The sequence below is a fragment of the Pseudonaja textilis genome, chromosome Z (genome assembly GCF_049901715.1).
Source record: "Pseudonaja textilis isolate UNSWEBS1 chromosome Z, rPseTex1.2, whole genome shotgun sequence".
NCBI lineage: Eukaryota > Metazoa > Chordata > Lepidosauria > Squamata > Elapidae > Pseudonaja > Pseudonaja textilis.
This window is the reverse complement of record NC_142008.1, coordinates 86,380,204-86,395,087: the sequence shown is the minus strand read 5'-3', so window position 1 is coordinate 86,395,087 and position 14,884 is coordinate 86,380,204. Positions and strand designations below refer to the sequence as shown.

The window sequence follows — 14,884 nt, the reverse complement described above, 5'->3', positions numbered from 1 at the left end:
GTTGTCACGGTAGGCCCTTTAGCACTGCTGAGACATTGCTATTCTGTAATTGCCCATGAACTAAAACAGAAGTTTCAGAACAGAAATTAAAAACAGAAGCAGGCTTTGTTACCCAGGAAAACCCTTCCTTATTTCTAGGCTTTCACCAAAAAATCCAGTTGAACAAATTTTGTAAGTTTCTTTTTTGCAAACTCTTTTGCTCACTTTATTGCTTCTGGTTGACTGAAACCGTGGGTTGGCTTTTAATATATTTTAAAAAAATATTAAACCCACCTCACAGTCTTGGTCAATTGTTTTTAATTTGCCCATTGTCAATTCCAGTTTCAGAGAAGCTAAAAGGAAGCAGTCCAAGCACACATTGTCTTATTTGTCTCATGATTATTTGTAGCAAAATAGCTTTATTCAGAAGAAGAAGGAAGAGGAAATAAGATCATCCTGAACAAGAAAATAAACCACTATTGGTATCTAATCTATTAGCTGTAATAAAAAAGAATAAGAAGTACAGCCCGGAAAAATTCATTAGATCCCAACCTATCTGATATTTACACTGCAGTACTAAATAGTCTGAATAGCAAATAAAACCAAACTTGAAAGAATTTAGGAAGTATTGCACAAGTATTTATTTAAAAAGATGTGTAAATAATTGCCTTTTCCAGTGACCAATTTTTCTTATCCACCAGTCTTTTCTACTATATATTATCACCAGGCAGCATTGCATATTTGCTTCAAAACTACCTAATTTTAAAGGCCAGAAATTCTATCAAGGCATACTCATTTTTTTATAGGTCATTTTTTTGTATGTGAACTGTGGTACTGGTCCAAGAGAAAATATTTTCAGAATTTACTCGCCTCTCAGCTCCAATAGTGAGTAAACCTTTTAAATTTTTCTTTGGTTTTTTTTTTTTTTTTGCATTCTATGCTTTTAAAAAGTTAATAAAATTAAAAAGAATCCAAGAAAATAATGCTACAGTAAAAATAGATTTAGAAAAGTTAGCATTTGAACAGAGCAATAATTTTGACTTTGTGAGCCAGCCCCCCCCCCCTTCTAAAAGAGCTGAACTAACGGACATGGGAAAATCAAGTGGGAGAAGAAGTACAACCTTAATTCAGTGGTAGTGCCTCCTTCAAAAAGTTCAGGTTTTCCTCCTCTTATTGGTATGGGAGAAGATAGTTCTTGGAAAATGAAAATGCATCAGATCAGCTCCCAGCCCTCCATAAACTCTGCATTGGTAAGTTTCATTGTTTAGAAATCCCAGTTCCAGGGAGTAATTTCCAAAAGAAATAAACGTACCAGGGCAAATTCAGCAGCCACTTTGTGATCCATGCAGCCTATAAATCCATTGAAATTCCAATATGAAGTATAACTGTCTCATGTTCACATGTTCTTGCATTCCATTTTCTGCATTCGGGTGCCATTCTGCCATTCTTTTAGAATATTGCTGGTCCATTAGCATCATTATATGCTACCTTAAAAGGAATGTGTTACCATAGCCATCTTCCTGTTCATAAAATCAAAACTTCAGTTTCTTCCCACACTACAAGTCCCCAGAGGCATTAAAAGCAGGCTACTGCAATTTCTCTGAAGGGCATTGAAGACAGGCAAAATAAGTTCCTCCAGGACTACTGTAGCCATGAGAGACTTTAGAATCAAGACAGTAGGACACTGTCTCTGCAATCCACATACTGATAATTTTCAAAGGAGAGTTGCTCCGAATGAGAGAGATAGGAACAAGTCAAGGTACCTCTGGTGGGAGAGAAAAATAGGAATTTGGTAATTAAAAAATGTTTACAAATATGATACCTCCTTGTCACTTCTACCAATAATTTATATCCCAGTCTTTATTCTCAATGATTTATTTTGAAACAGATAAAGGGCAGACAGAACGTAAAATTAACAACAGATCTGGAAGCTTAATAGTCATCATTGAGAGAACCAATATATGATTTTTAAAAAGAAGTGATATAATTTTTAGGAACACAATAGAAACTACATTAATTACATTGATTACTGATATGATGAAATGATTAAACGAGGAGTGAAACAGCTATCTAAGTTAGAGAAGACTGTCTTGATTAAAAGCATGCGCATTTCAAATATTGGCCTACAGAGTAAATCAACCATCCAACAATTAGGATTTTAGATTAGAAGATACAAATACCAGATCAGGAGTTAGCTATCATAAGGGGAGAACAAAACAGAAAAGAGATTCAGACTTACTGTATATGCAGAAGAACATTGTGAACTTTTATTTTCATCCATGTACAAATTTTGCTGAAATAATGAAGGGGAATTTCACTGTTATTACGTGGCACATGAAAAACCATGCTTTAATTAATTTTGTATTTTACTATTCCTTTATGGTATGTATTGAATTAGACTAGTTTCTCTAGATTTTACAAATGAAGTGGGTATATTCCAGAAATTTGTATGTTCAACTCCTGGCATCCATAAAGTATCTTGGGGAAAATAACCAGAAAAATCCTTAAGGATTGATTTGCCAACCAGGTTGCCTTATGTCAAGGATAGGCCATTAATATCTCTTAAGAGCAGAAATACATGTCATCCTCAACAAAGCCTCATCCACTATTTCATCCTGGGTTGCTGGACTATGGAATGGTGAAAGGCTGGACTTTTTAGTCTATGTGTGTGTGTGTAGACACCCATAAACACATTCACGGACAAATTCATCAGTGGAAATGTGAAAAGCTAGGCATTTTTAAATAATTCATAGATGGAATGGTTAAAGGTGGACCTTTTTTTTTAACTAAGTGAACTTGACTAGAGTTTGCTACTTTCCCCTTACATCCGAAGGGACAGAAATAAATGTGAATGGGTTATGCTTGCTTGCGTTTTTACAAGCTCATTGATGGCACTGAAATGGTGGAGTTCTCTTACATCTTATCTTCTAATCAAGTGACATGGACAAGGGTTTTTCCTTTTCTTTTTAGTTCAAGTATTAAGAATAACGATAAAACCATGTTTGTTTCCTTACTGGACCGAAGAAGGCATCAGATGGGAAAATATCAAGTACTGTACAAGAACTGACGTTCGAGTACTGTACAAGAATTGAAGTGAAATGTATCAGTGTATCAATGAAATCCACATATCCTTAAACACCCACCAAAGGGAAGAAAAGCGATGTGCCTGTTTTTCCAGCAACAGGGGCAAGAAACAAAGTGAGGTAAACCCACAATTGGGACCAACACTTCAGTAGGAAAATACAAATCCATCAAGGTGAACAAAGAGGAGGAAGGGATTAAAATGTGAACAGTGTTTTTTTATGATGGCATAATTTCCATCTAACTTACACATAGGAGTCAAGTAGCTTAATGCTGCCATGGTAGGTGTTAGGATAAACACAACTGTAGATTCTGGAGCACTGCAGGTATATCCATCTAAAGTCTTAACAGTTGGTTTTGTTGTAAACTAAGGATTATTATTTGTTGACTATGCATGGAATTGGCATTGTCAGAACTTTATAAAAGCAATGTTTAATCAAATTAAATATTTTTAAACTCTAAAATACAGTTGGATTTCAAGTTCATCTGAAGTGCTTTTGACGATGTTAAATTACTGCAATGGGGATAATCAATTCTGTATTGCCAAAATGATCTAGAATCAGGTCTTTTCTCCTCTGAAATATATCTGAAAGAAAAAGAACTTCTTCCTCCAAATATTTTAAAAGCATCTCCATTAACTCTGCAACATACAAATCTATCAACTAGTTACTGAAAAGATGGATATGTAATTGTCAAAACAAGTAAAATTTCAGTTTTGACACCATTATTTTAAAATAAATCAGATAAGTGCAGGATCATTTCTTAGAGATATACTTACTAAGTGTTGGTATCTATGATTGTAGTAGAAACACTGTAAAGGATCTAAAAATATACCAGAAAGAGAAAGTTACCACAAAGTGTATTCATGTTTGTGTTCAGACAAATTAGTAAATCCCTTCAAGTCCTCACCTGGGCACTCTGCAAAGGCCTGATATCCAACTGAGTCATCACCATTTTTTTCCCGATCACCACTGTTTTATGAAAGACTTCAATGTCAAGCTGAGCCACATACACAGGATAAAAATTGTTGTTTGTCACATTTAATATGTTCTAAAGAGAAGGAGGATAGGTGGTAAGGAAAAAGAGACAAATTGGCACACACTCTGCATTCATAAAAGAATACTCAACTTTAGCCCTTAAAACTCTGCTTCTGTTGCTGTTACTTTTTAAGATATATCAAAACATCATGAAACATTGTATGATTTCCAGGTTTGTGCATATTTTCAGATTTAATTCAAAAGTGCACTGGTGGTTAAACACAGTCCACATCTGCAGGTCTCTTCCCAAGATCATGTAGTCACTTTTTTTGAAATCATATGTGAAGCACAGCCCCAGTGATTCCTGTCTTAAACAGTACAGCACCTCTATAGTAGATAGTCATTTACTTTTATGGGGATGAGTGGCTGAATGCAAAAGGAAAGAAGACAATGTTTTGTGGTAGTGATCTGGACAAGTAGAAAGTTGGCCCTGGATGAAGGTTTTTCTATGTATATTACTCACTAAATTTAGCTCTATCTTTTTAAAAGCCACAAGAGACAACTCTACATAACCTCTGCAAAGACTTTATTCAGAACATGGAACTGACGTATTTTTTATATTTTGTGTATGCTAAGAATTATTGTGACACTATTCCAAGCCGTGGATCTTGCCAGGTGATTGTATAAAGCTTGTGCATTCCCTGCAGAGCAACATTAACCCAAAGTAAATTAGGAAAAGCTTCCTTTCGATCAATTTCATTGTGTCCATGAGCTGAAGGCTTATAGAAGACAGCTTGGTCCTTTCTGTGTTCTTCAGCACATTCATTTGTATGCAGTATTTTCACACATGAAATAATATTGTGCTTATTTCTTGGTAGCATAATGCTGCTTTGAATGTCTGCAACATACATTTTATGTTTGGGTGTGGTATGCTGTTAAGCTACTTGTTGTGCTGATGATACGAGTCTGTGCAGAGATTATGACAAAGAGATAGAGGGAAGAAAGAAAGCATTATGGGAACTGCAATTTCATCTTTACGCACTTGCTCTGGTATTCCTTTGGATAACTAAACAGTGTACCTCATGATAAAGTTATTAGAAGTTGTTAGAAGCTAGCAATTCAACGTTAGCACACATTCACCATGAAATCAAAGGAAAAGAACTATATAGCAGTTTTAGTGAATTTAGCAACTGTTTGCAAATAGGACTTATAATCCCCCCACCCCCCCATCATTATGTGCATTATGACCAAATTTCTGTGCCGGAGTAATGCTGGCATTGCTGCATGAAGAACATCTTCACAGCATCTCTCTCTCTCTCTTTCTCTCTCTCCTGTTCCCCACTTCTCCCTCCTACCCCCTTTCCCTCCTTCCCTTTTTCTGTTACATATTCGCTTAGTGACCACTTTTCTTCTGACTTAGGAAATGGATTGTGGTTGCTAAATAAGGAGAGAGTATATATTGTATACTTACTGTACAACTTAACCTATTCAACAAAGAAGGTTAAGAAAATGACATTGATAATTGAAAATACCCATTAGGATTGATCTGTCAATATAACACATATGTACTATATTTTATTCCATATATAAAAATAATTAAGTTCAATTTCTTCTTCCTCAAAACAAACATGAATTTAATGAGCTGATTTTTTTTCTTTCCTAAAAGAATTCTGATTCTGCTATTTTCATCAGGTGTAGGCTCTTCAGATGTTTTAGACTACAATTTTCTATACCCAATCAATAGGTTATGCTAGTTTAGGTGCCATAGTCTCAATATCTGAGGAGCATCATCTTTGCCACAAGAATTAAATTGGCTGTCAAGTCTCAGACATTTTCTATGGATGAATACATGTCTATGCATTTTGGCACATTATCTTAGACTCCATTATATGAAGTACTCAAAATATTTACTTTTTAGAAGAGTATTGCAGTTCAAGGCTGAAAAAAAATAAATTGAATTACTGCTTGATAACACAAGGTTTTTTGTGTAATTCAATTCAATTTATTTTATTTTTATGTTTTGATTGCAATACAAATTATGAGCAAATGTTTAGATTTTCCTTTTGTCAGAAGGTTTGTTAGCAATGACCTAAGAGTTCAAAAAATATTGAGATCCTCATTCATGCCCCAGCTGTTCTGAGTAGGAAATAAATTCTTGATGTGTTATTAACTATGTATTTCTTTTATTGTGCAAAATATCCTCTGGAATGAACCCCACAAATCCCTTTAAAAAAAAAAATGAGTTAAGAGTATCATGTGTAATTCTTGGATCAGATATTTCACTAGGTCATTTATTTCATTCTGGTTTTTAAATCTTCTCCTTAAAAAAACAAATTAGATCAAATAGTAATGTGTTAACCAGTCACAACATTTTGAAGATGAAACTTATGATAAAATAACCACTTAAAAAAGACACAAGATTTTTGGAACTTGTACTATGTTACATATAATTTCTTCTCTTTGAGTACTATCTATTCGCATGTTTCAAGTTTTGATTAAAAGAGATTGAACCACACTCACACAAAAGCTAATGAAATGCTTGGCCTGGATTAAAAGAAGTAGAAAGAGACTGACTAAACTTTATTCCTTTTAATCTCATTTAATCATCTATTCTTTTGTTTTAAAAGATTGAGATTTAATTTGGGAGCAAAGTTTATTCCAATAGCTATTCTACCCACTAGTCTTGAGTCTTAAAATAGAACTTCTGACAAAAATTATCCCTAACTCTATTCACCAAGTTTTCCTTGAAAAATGAGCAACTCTATCAGGGGTGTCAAACTCAAGGCCTACGGGCCAGATTTGGCCCATGGGGTGCTTAGATCTGGCCTGCGGGGCCATCCTGGAAACAGCAAAGGACTGACCCATGGTGCCTCTGCCAGCAAAAATGGACCTCATGGGGGCCACATGTGGTTCTCACAAGCTCTGTTTTAGCTAGCAGAGGGTTGCAGAAGGCCATCGCAGTCGAAAATGGAACTCAGGAACAGTAGAAGAGTGCTCAGGCCACCACAGGTGTCCCCAACATGAAACCCCACCTCCAGGTCAAGCACAACCCTGATGAGGCTTCTCAATGAAATCAAGTCTGACACAAAAGAGAGGCTTCCAGATAAGAATTGACATGCTTTTCAGCTTGTGGCCCTTCAATATTCTCTTCCTGCTTCCTAAAGCCAGCATACAAATTATATTCAATCTCAGATGAATTTAAAAAAAGATTCATAAGATGAATCTGGTCCATGTCTCTCCCCAACTCACTCTTCTGTCACTCTCTTCCTTAAACTTACAGTCATATTCAGGATGATGCTGGAAGTAGAATTGTCAAAAGAGATGGTGGAGGCATTGAGACCCGAGGGGACCACCGCAATTGAACGTGGGAACAGGAAGTACATCATGAGACAAGTTGTCAGCAGGCAAATGGCTACTGTGAGAAATACATACAGCTTCCTGCCAAAACAGATCACAGGTAGTTAGTGTTAGCAGAAGTTCCTCCCATCTCAACATACATAGCAATCGCTGATAGCAGCGTCTAACAAATGGGGATAATAATTCTACTATGATGAAACAGAGGAAGAAAATGAAGAGAAATTTGTTCAACAGAAAAAGACTGTGCTTACGTCCGTCTAGGCTTTAGCCGCTGATCTCCATATGGAATGAGGGCCACTAACTGTTGCTCCTGCTCTAGAAGGAGAACAATAGAGGAGAGAAAAATGAGGAAATAATCTGGGAAAGCAAATCTTTAGGAAAATTCAAATTTGCCAGAACTGCTGGGATCTGTCAATTTAACAAAAGCCTCCCCATGTGCAAAGCACAATGTATGGGTCTGATTATTTTAATTGCAAAGCTACATGAGAATTGCCTGTCTGTCTGTAGCAATTTTAATCAGGCCAAAGCAGGTCTATATAGTATTACTAAGTCCAGTTAATGCATCTCTTGGTTAAACAATACACAAAACAGGAGGGGACCTGGTTGGACTCTAAATGTCAATCAACAAGGTCAGGTCACCTCTGCAAAACAAGTCTTGAAAATATACCTACCTCTGGGGATTCTTCCAGTGCCTTGGCAAGTAGGACAAGTGACAAAACCTCGACTGGTATGGTTACCACAAGGAACACAAGACACCTCAGAAGCATCTGCTCCATTAATGCTGCCATAACAGGATGTTTTATTCTCAGCACATGAATTTTTCTGCATAATCGATTTGCTTTCTTCTGTCTCCTTTCTGGTAAACATGTTCTTGAACCACAAGGGGGCTTTATCCATTGTGCATAAACACTGTCTCTCTGGTTCAAACAAGCAGCATTAACAAATCAGAGCATAAAAAGGACTTTTGATTCTATAAAACAGCACTTAATTCCTGAGTTTAGGACTTAGACATATCTTAAAAAGCATATTTAAAATCAGTGATTTCTACAGAAAAACCTGTCCCTTCTAAAGCTTTCCCCACATTCCAGGAATTCATTGCATCCAGGTATGTGAGGCTGAATTACTGATAATGCTGCTTTATGGTTTTAAGCTCAGCTAATTGTGGAATTTCATTAATACATAAGCATTATCCTACCCAAGTTTAACCATTTGTGGAATAGTAAAATTGATGCAATTTAGTCCATTTAATTCAGTCCTGTGACACACAGGTGTTTTAAGTTCAAACAAATAATCAAGAACAGGATGTTCAATGTTCAAGAACAGAAACACTTCGAAAAATGGAGAACTGTTTACTAAGTACACCATCGTTTTTCATATAATTTATTGAGTAGATTTGTCTTTTATACAGGGGCTCAAGGCAGGAAATATACTGTTCCCTCCTATTTTCCCCCACAACATCAGGTAAGTTGCCCTGAAAGAAAGTGCCTGACCCAAAGTTGTCCCAGTGGCTTTCTGGGTTGAACATTGGTTGTATTAATGAGAACTTGCAATAACTTAAAAAGAAATGAAAAAACACTTGAATCATCTTGACCTTTTAAAAAAGTGAGTATTCATCTCCAGTCTTAAGATTAGCCACAGATTTGTTATACATTAATGGGAGAAAAGAGATCCAGTTTGGCATTATAATTAAGGCATTAGCCTAGAAATCAGGAAAAAAAATACTGCATAGACTATGATCTAAATATTATTATTTTTAAGACTCTACTTCTTTCAACAATTAGAAGGCAGAGATCCAGCTTCTTGGAAAACATTTTCTTGGGTAGAATTTAAGTGGGCATGACATTTACCTGACAGAAGAGAAAGACAGCTCTCAGGATCATTCCCAAACATTCCAGTTGGGCTATGCATCAGGAGTGCTAGGACAATTTGTAGCATTTGCTAAGGATAAAGATCCCAGCCATTATCAGATGCTCAAATTTGCTCTATGAAGATTAGTTACTTAATTAACACCATGCTTTGCAGAAACAAAGTTGATAAGAAAATTGAAAAAGAAAGAAAGGGGGTATTGTAATGCACACAATACTTAAAATTTTCTCCAAATTTTTTAGAAAAATTAATTCTGAATGGGATAACATTTTAGCTCTTCTGACTGCATTAAAAAAGGAAACTGCTATTATAGCAGAAGAAAACTTGGAGGTAACCATAGCTCCAACTATTTTTTCTAGCTCAAATGTATTGGCAAAAATTTGAATAAATAAATAACACAATTAAGTACAAATTCTTTCAAGAGGATTCTTTTCTGAATCTATCCCACTTTGCAAAAATAATCCCTTTCAATTAAATTTTTTTTCAAAGTTCACTTATATACAGAAAAGGCATTCTGTTTAATTATGGTGTAATCATAGATTGCATTGTACTACGCCTGGCAACCTTTTTGGAAAAAGGATTCATAGAATAAAGCCAACATTCAAACGAAAATAATTTTCTTCTATTTAAGAGGGCTCTCTTTCTGAAGTGTTGCTCCCTTACAACTCTAGATAGAATTTAGTTGACTGTCTGTAATATAACAAACCACCCTAAATTATGTTCCATTTCTGCTAATACAAAAACTGTAATTTTTAATTCTACTTTCTGGCTGGTCAGAAGCTTGTGGACTTCACTCATGTCACAAAATAGACTGAAAACTAAATGGCTTTTAATTATCTCAGAGGAAGCAGTTATTTTGTTCCTGAATGCTAGCTGTAACTGACACTAATATTTTCATCATCTATTGCATTTGGTCCACCATTTCTTTTTTTGAGATTAATTTTTAATTACCCTATGACAAACATTTGACTTAATTTTTGGACTTTTTATTTTTGTATTATCCTATTGAGAATTGATTGATGAATCTGAAACTTGTTGTCTATTTTTAATTAATCCTCAGCTTGATTTGTTTATAAATTTATAAGCTCAAGGTTTTGTTTATTTAAAAGTTTTTAATGGCCGTCCACTTTAAACACAACTCTGAGCAGCCCACACTAATAAAAACTTGGCTAAGTAGCTAATTTGTCTTTGAATTAGTCTTCTATAAATATTTTATAAAGCACAGTAAATAATTGATTCTATTTATCATTTGTAACTATCTACACTTGAAACAATTCAGTTTTGTATTTAAAATAAATCAGCTATTATATACACTGCAAACAGCTCACATTTTTCATGATTCTTCAGAAAGTCAGACTGCATATCTAATAAGAACTCTACAATACTGTTTTGTATCTTTAACATATATGGTAACTTCAAAATATTAGCAGACAATAATGCTGTGAAAAACTTCAACTATTGATCCCATCAAATTGCTGAAGGGCAAAAGGGAGCTATCTAACAAAGAGTTGTACCTACCAATGATGAAATGGGGGAAAAAACAAGGAACCAAAGCTGTTTTTACATTACTGCTGTTAAAAAAATTCCATTAAGTCAATGTTTAGGTTTTGCACAATAGACTATAAATTAATCCTGAGAATTATATATGAACAGCATTCTAGAGTGCATAAGCTGCAAAGCTTATGCTTTAATATGAGTTTTTGTTCATGTCTGAGAAATGTTGCTAAAAACAGTAGTTGATCGATTGCCATCTTGGAACTAACTTTGCCTTCTCATTCCGCTATGCAATCTGAAAAGTGTACAAATTAATGAATTTGCTTCACAAGAAACACCACCCCACACCTCATTAGTTCCTTTCAAGCAAATAGGAAATTCACTCAAGTTCCCTTGTTCTCTCAACTGGGCATTTTTCTAGTTAGCATATGTCAAATTATTTTGCTGCAAAACAACAGATAATTAAAAACCACTTATCTAAAAGAAGTGGGAAATGAAACCAGAGAAATGTTTTTGAATCCTCATAACGGCCCAGCAAGATTTCAGAAAAACAAACAGACAAAAAGGTTAAAAAAGTAGAAGAAAATAATAACGAAAGCAAAGAAGAGGAAAATAAATAGGTGAGGGAAGGGGTGGATGGGAAAACAGTGCAGTATGGTTAAAAAGGGGCAGGAAGGTCATATGCGGGTCGTTGGAAAGGTTTCTGAAGAACTTCAGGATATGTGCTCACCGTATCCCGCCGAGGCCAGAGACAGGTGCTAAATCCTTAGGACTCCTCAGCCAATGATAGTCATGAAACATAAAATAAATAAAAAAAACTACTATAATGGTGTCAGCCTTCGTCCCTTCACACGACTCCCACCCTCCTGCGAGAGATGGGAAATAAGCAGCTCCACCCTCACCCGCCACTTCCCTTCTTTTTCAGTCGTTCCTTTAAGGTGCATTTTTCTCCCCGAGTTGCAGCAGACTTCAGATCCGCATATTTTTTCCGGGAATGGGAGGTGCCAAAGTGAAACACTGACTGAAAAAATGAACCTTGTGACTTACAACGTGATTCTTTATTCGACAGTAAAAGTGCTCTTGGAAATATCCCTAAGTATCACTGTGGATTGTACTGCAACGTATCAATCCATTTCAAAATTGCACGGAGGTGAAGCCCGTTAAAACAGCAAAACTTCCTCCAAAAAAAAAGAGCTCCCAAGCTCGTAGCTTAACCAACCTAACCCAACCTTCCCACGCGCTGTAAGCCCATGCCAAAGTCTGCTATAACAGGCGCGGCCTATACGAGTCGCGTTAAATAAAAGGTGTGGCTTATTGTAAATACGCATGCTCACATGCTTGGGCGTCTGCCTTCCGCGTTTTACATTATTTTAATAATTTATCCTGCCTATCATTAGTTTTGGTCCTTGGAAAAGGTGCAAGTGCTTTTGTAATTTTGATACTCCATTGAATAGAGATCGTGCTTCCATCGGTTAGCATTTCGCTCCATATTTTAACAAAGATCTTTATGAAGCGTGTCTGAACTCGCTTCGCTTCCTCCGCTGTTCAGAGACGCTAGTTCCCTTTCATTTTAAATTTAGAATGTAAATACGCGTACTGGATTTTATGTAGTTTTTCAATGCGTTTGGTAAATTTCCTCGTTCCAGAATCTTCTGCAATTATTCTAATAGTTGCGTGATGTAGGTTTTTAGGCGAAGTTGGAAGGTAAATGTAGCTAGAATTTCTCTTGCAATCTGCTTTCTATTCAGCATTTGGCCTCAGGATTTGGTTCCACAGGACTTGCACTCACAGCCCTGAATAAATATATTTTAACTTTTTTTTTCTACCTAAGAGACCTTCTCGCTTGGAAGACCATTTGTTGCAAAAGTGCCCCTAGGAACATGGATTTAGCCTGTACTTAGTGATCTTCAAACTAGTTCCACCCAGAGAATTATACTATATAGATGGAATAATAAACAGGCTTTTGCTTCTTTCTATACAGGAAGTATAGAAGCAACAAGGGGATTTGCCAGTTACTAAGGTTCATGCAGAAAGCTTTGCATCTTACTTTCTTCGAGTTGGGCTAAAGTCAGTGGCTTCAAGAAGATGAGGGTTACTCAGATGTCAAGAGGTTCATCTTGATGGCAATCTCAAAATTATTCCTCGTCATAATTTTTAATGAATCCTTTCCAGAATACTTAATTCAAGAGAAATCTTTATTTATCCGACCTGGGAGTTCCTGAAGTTATATGGCAGTATATATCAGACCCTAAATAAGATTACTGGTATTTTTATGCCATGGCATTTTTATGCCACATTTCTGAACTTGTACAAATACCAGATATGCTCAGAAATTTATTTTAAAGATTGCTTGATAAACTGGATGAAAGTTTGAGCTGGCAAAGAAATCAACATCTTATTCTCCTTGTATACTATAAAAGAAACCTCTGTTTTTTAAATTAAATACACACAATTCAGTTATGTTATGACAATAGGTAACTGGTGTCAGCATCTCTAAAGAGCAAGAGAGACGTCTTTCAAATGATCAGGAAATCTTTGGACCTATGCACTTGGCATAAATAATAATAAATGTGCCTCAGTGTACAAGTGTTGCTATCTAGCATGAAGATGTATTTTATATGGAAACACTTTTGCTTTTACTAGAAGTTTCTTTTGCAATCCATATGACTTAAAGAACACATTTTCACAAAGGCAAACCTAATGTGCATTTTTAATATTTATTTTTCAACTCAAAAGACCATAGTGCTTAATCTAAGCAATAAACAATATCTTAATATCAGTATTGTTTAAATTATCATTCATGCAACTTCTCATAAAACAAAGCCAATAGAAGAATATTTCACCTTTTATGAAACAAGAAGTTCATTGGTTGAAGTAATTCAAAGTAATTTAAAAAAAATATGAAGATCTACCTAGTAATTTAAAGGTTTTCCTCATCAGCCCAAGAGAAGTTGCAAATCTAAACTCTTCCATTCAGAGATATTCAGTTTGCATACACATTTTATTAAATAAGCAATCATAGCACAAGCAGCTTGTCCTCACCTCATCCTGACTCACTAGGAAACTTTTCTCATTTCAATCCCTTACAATCATTTACTATTGTAATTCCTACCAAAATCACAGAAAAACTATACTTTTATACATCCCATTACTGTTCACATGCTTTATGAACAAATATTCCTTTCTTCCTATATGAAATTAAAATCAAAGGAATACCTGAGTGTCAAATCAACAAGTGTAAACCCTTTAGGAATGTATCAAATCCTTACACTATTTATTTCAGGAGGATATAGGCAGAAATTCCCTATTGATTCTTGAGTCCTTTGTTTTGATTAACAGAGACATATATTTTCCTAAAATATTCATTCATATATTTGTTTTTTCTTTCTTTTACATACTAAGCAAAAAATTCTATTAGATATTAGTAATGTAGTTAAGCTGAGGAGTTGTTAAAAATATTGCTTTTTTTAGGACTTCAAACTGATCTAACACCTGGGTAGAGAAATCAGGAATACTGCTTGAGAGAGCAGTATTCACTCCTGTCAAATACTGCTGGCTGGTAAAAGTCTACAAAAATAATTTTAAACACTCAAATTTGTCTTGATTATTTACCCTTCAAATAGCTTGAACAGTCACTATCAATATTTTTTTTCTCAATAATTATATAATATAAACAGCTACATCTTTGTATTTTTATTCACATAGCCAATTCAGTTCTACTTCTATCAAGGAAATAACCAAGAAATGAAATTGTGGGTTTGCATGGAATCTTCCTAATGAGGAGTAGAGTTTTCAGATAATATCTGTGTCTGGCAAGACACATAACATTAAATGTGGGATAAAAGTATTGCTTAACCAGAAGAGAAGTAAAGTAGAGAACAGTCTACTTTGGTTGTTAAGGTCAGCTCCACTTATATTTCTGAAGCATAATCACTTCTTTTCTCCTATCTAGAATATGGCATTTACCAGTTTTGGGAAAACATTTAGATACTCTAATGCAGGGGTAGGGAAACTTGGCTCTTTCATCACTTATGGACTTCAACTCCCAGAATTCCTGAGTGAGCCATAAAAGGTTCCCCATCCCTGGCCTACTGGTTTTTCAGTTGTGGGGGAAATCAATTTTTAACTTG

General features: G+C 35.3%; 1 protein-coding gene across 4 annotated transcripts; it reads right to left on the bottom strand.

The window, feature by feature from the left end:
- Window positions 1-363: 363 nt before the first annotated feature.
- On the bottom strand, window positions 364-12,044 carry TMEM106A (transmembrane protein 106A). 4 transcript variants are annotated; one of them, XM_087915789.1, is made up of 9 exons: window positions 11,485-12,028; window positions 9,242-9,332; window positions 8,066-8,311; window positions 7,646-7,709; window positions 7,316-7,475; window positions 3,970-4,110; window positions 3,839-3,882; window positions 2,219-2,272; window positions 364-1,744 (listed from the first exon to the last, which is right to left on the bottom strand). In XM_087915789.1, the coding sequence occupies exons 2-9, from the start codon at window positions 9,327-9,329 to the stop codon at window positions 1,648-1,650; spliced, it is 894 nt and encodes a 297-aa protein (XP_087771915.1). In that variant the 5' UTR covers window positions 9,330-9,332; window positions 11,485-12,028; the 3' UTR covers window positions 364-1,647. The 4 variants fall into 4 exon arrangements, with proteins under 4 accessions (XP_087771915.1, XP_026576743.1, XP_087771916.1 ...); XM_026720958.2 differs by lacking the exon at window positions 9,242-9,332 and having other exon boundaries at window positions 11,485-12,044; XM_087915790.1 differs by lacking the exon at window positions 9,242-9,332 and having other exon boundaries at window positions 11,657-12,044.
- Between the last annotated feature and the right edge of the window lie 2,840 nt (window positions 12,045-14,884).

Bases quoted from the DNA above. Each gene is read 5' to 3' on its own strand.
- TMEM106A (XM_087915789.1), bottom strand. From the start codon at position 9,329: ATGCTACAAATTGTCCTAGCACTCCTGATGCATAGCCCAACTGGAATG. The intron at 4,111-7,315 runs GTAAGTTTAAGG...CCTTCTCTTTAG, and splicing joins GCATCATCCTGAATATGACT to AACATATTAAATGTGACAAA. The intron at 1,745-2,218 runs GTAAGTCTGAAT...CTCTCCCACCAG, and splicing joins AATGTTCTTCTGCATATACA to AGGTACCTTGACTTGTTCCT.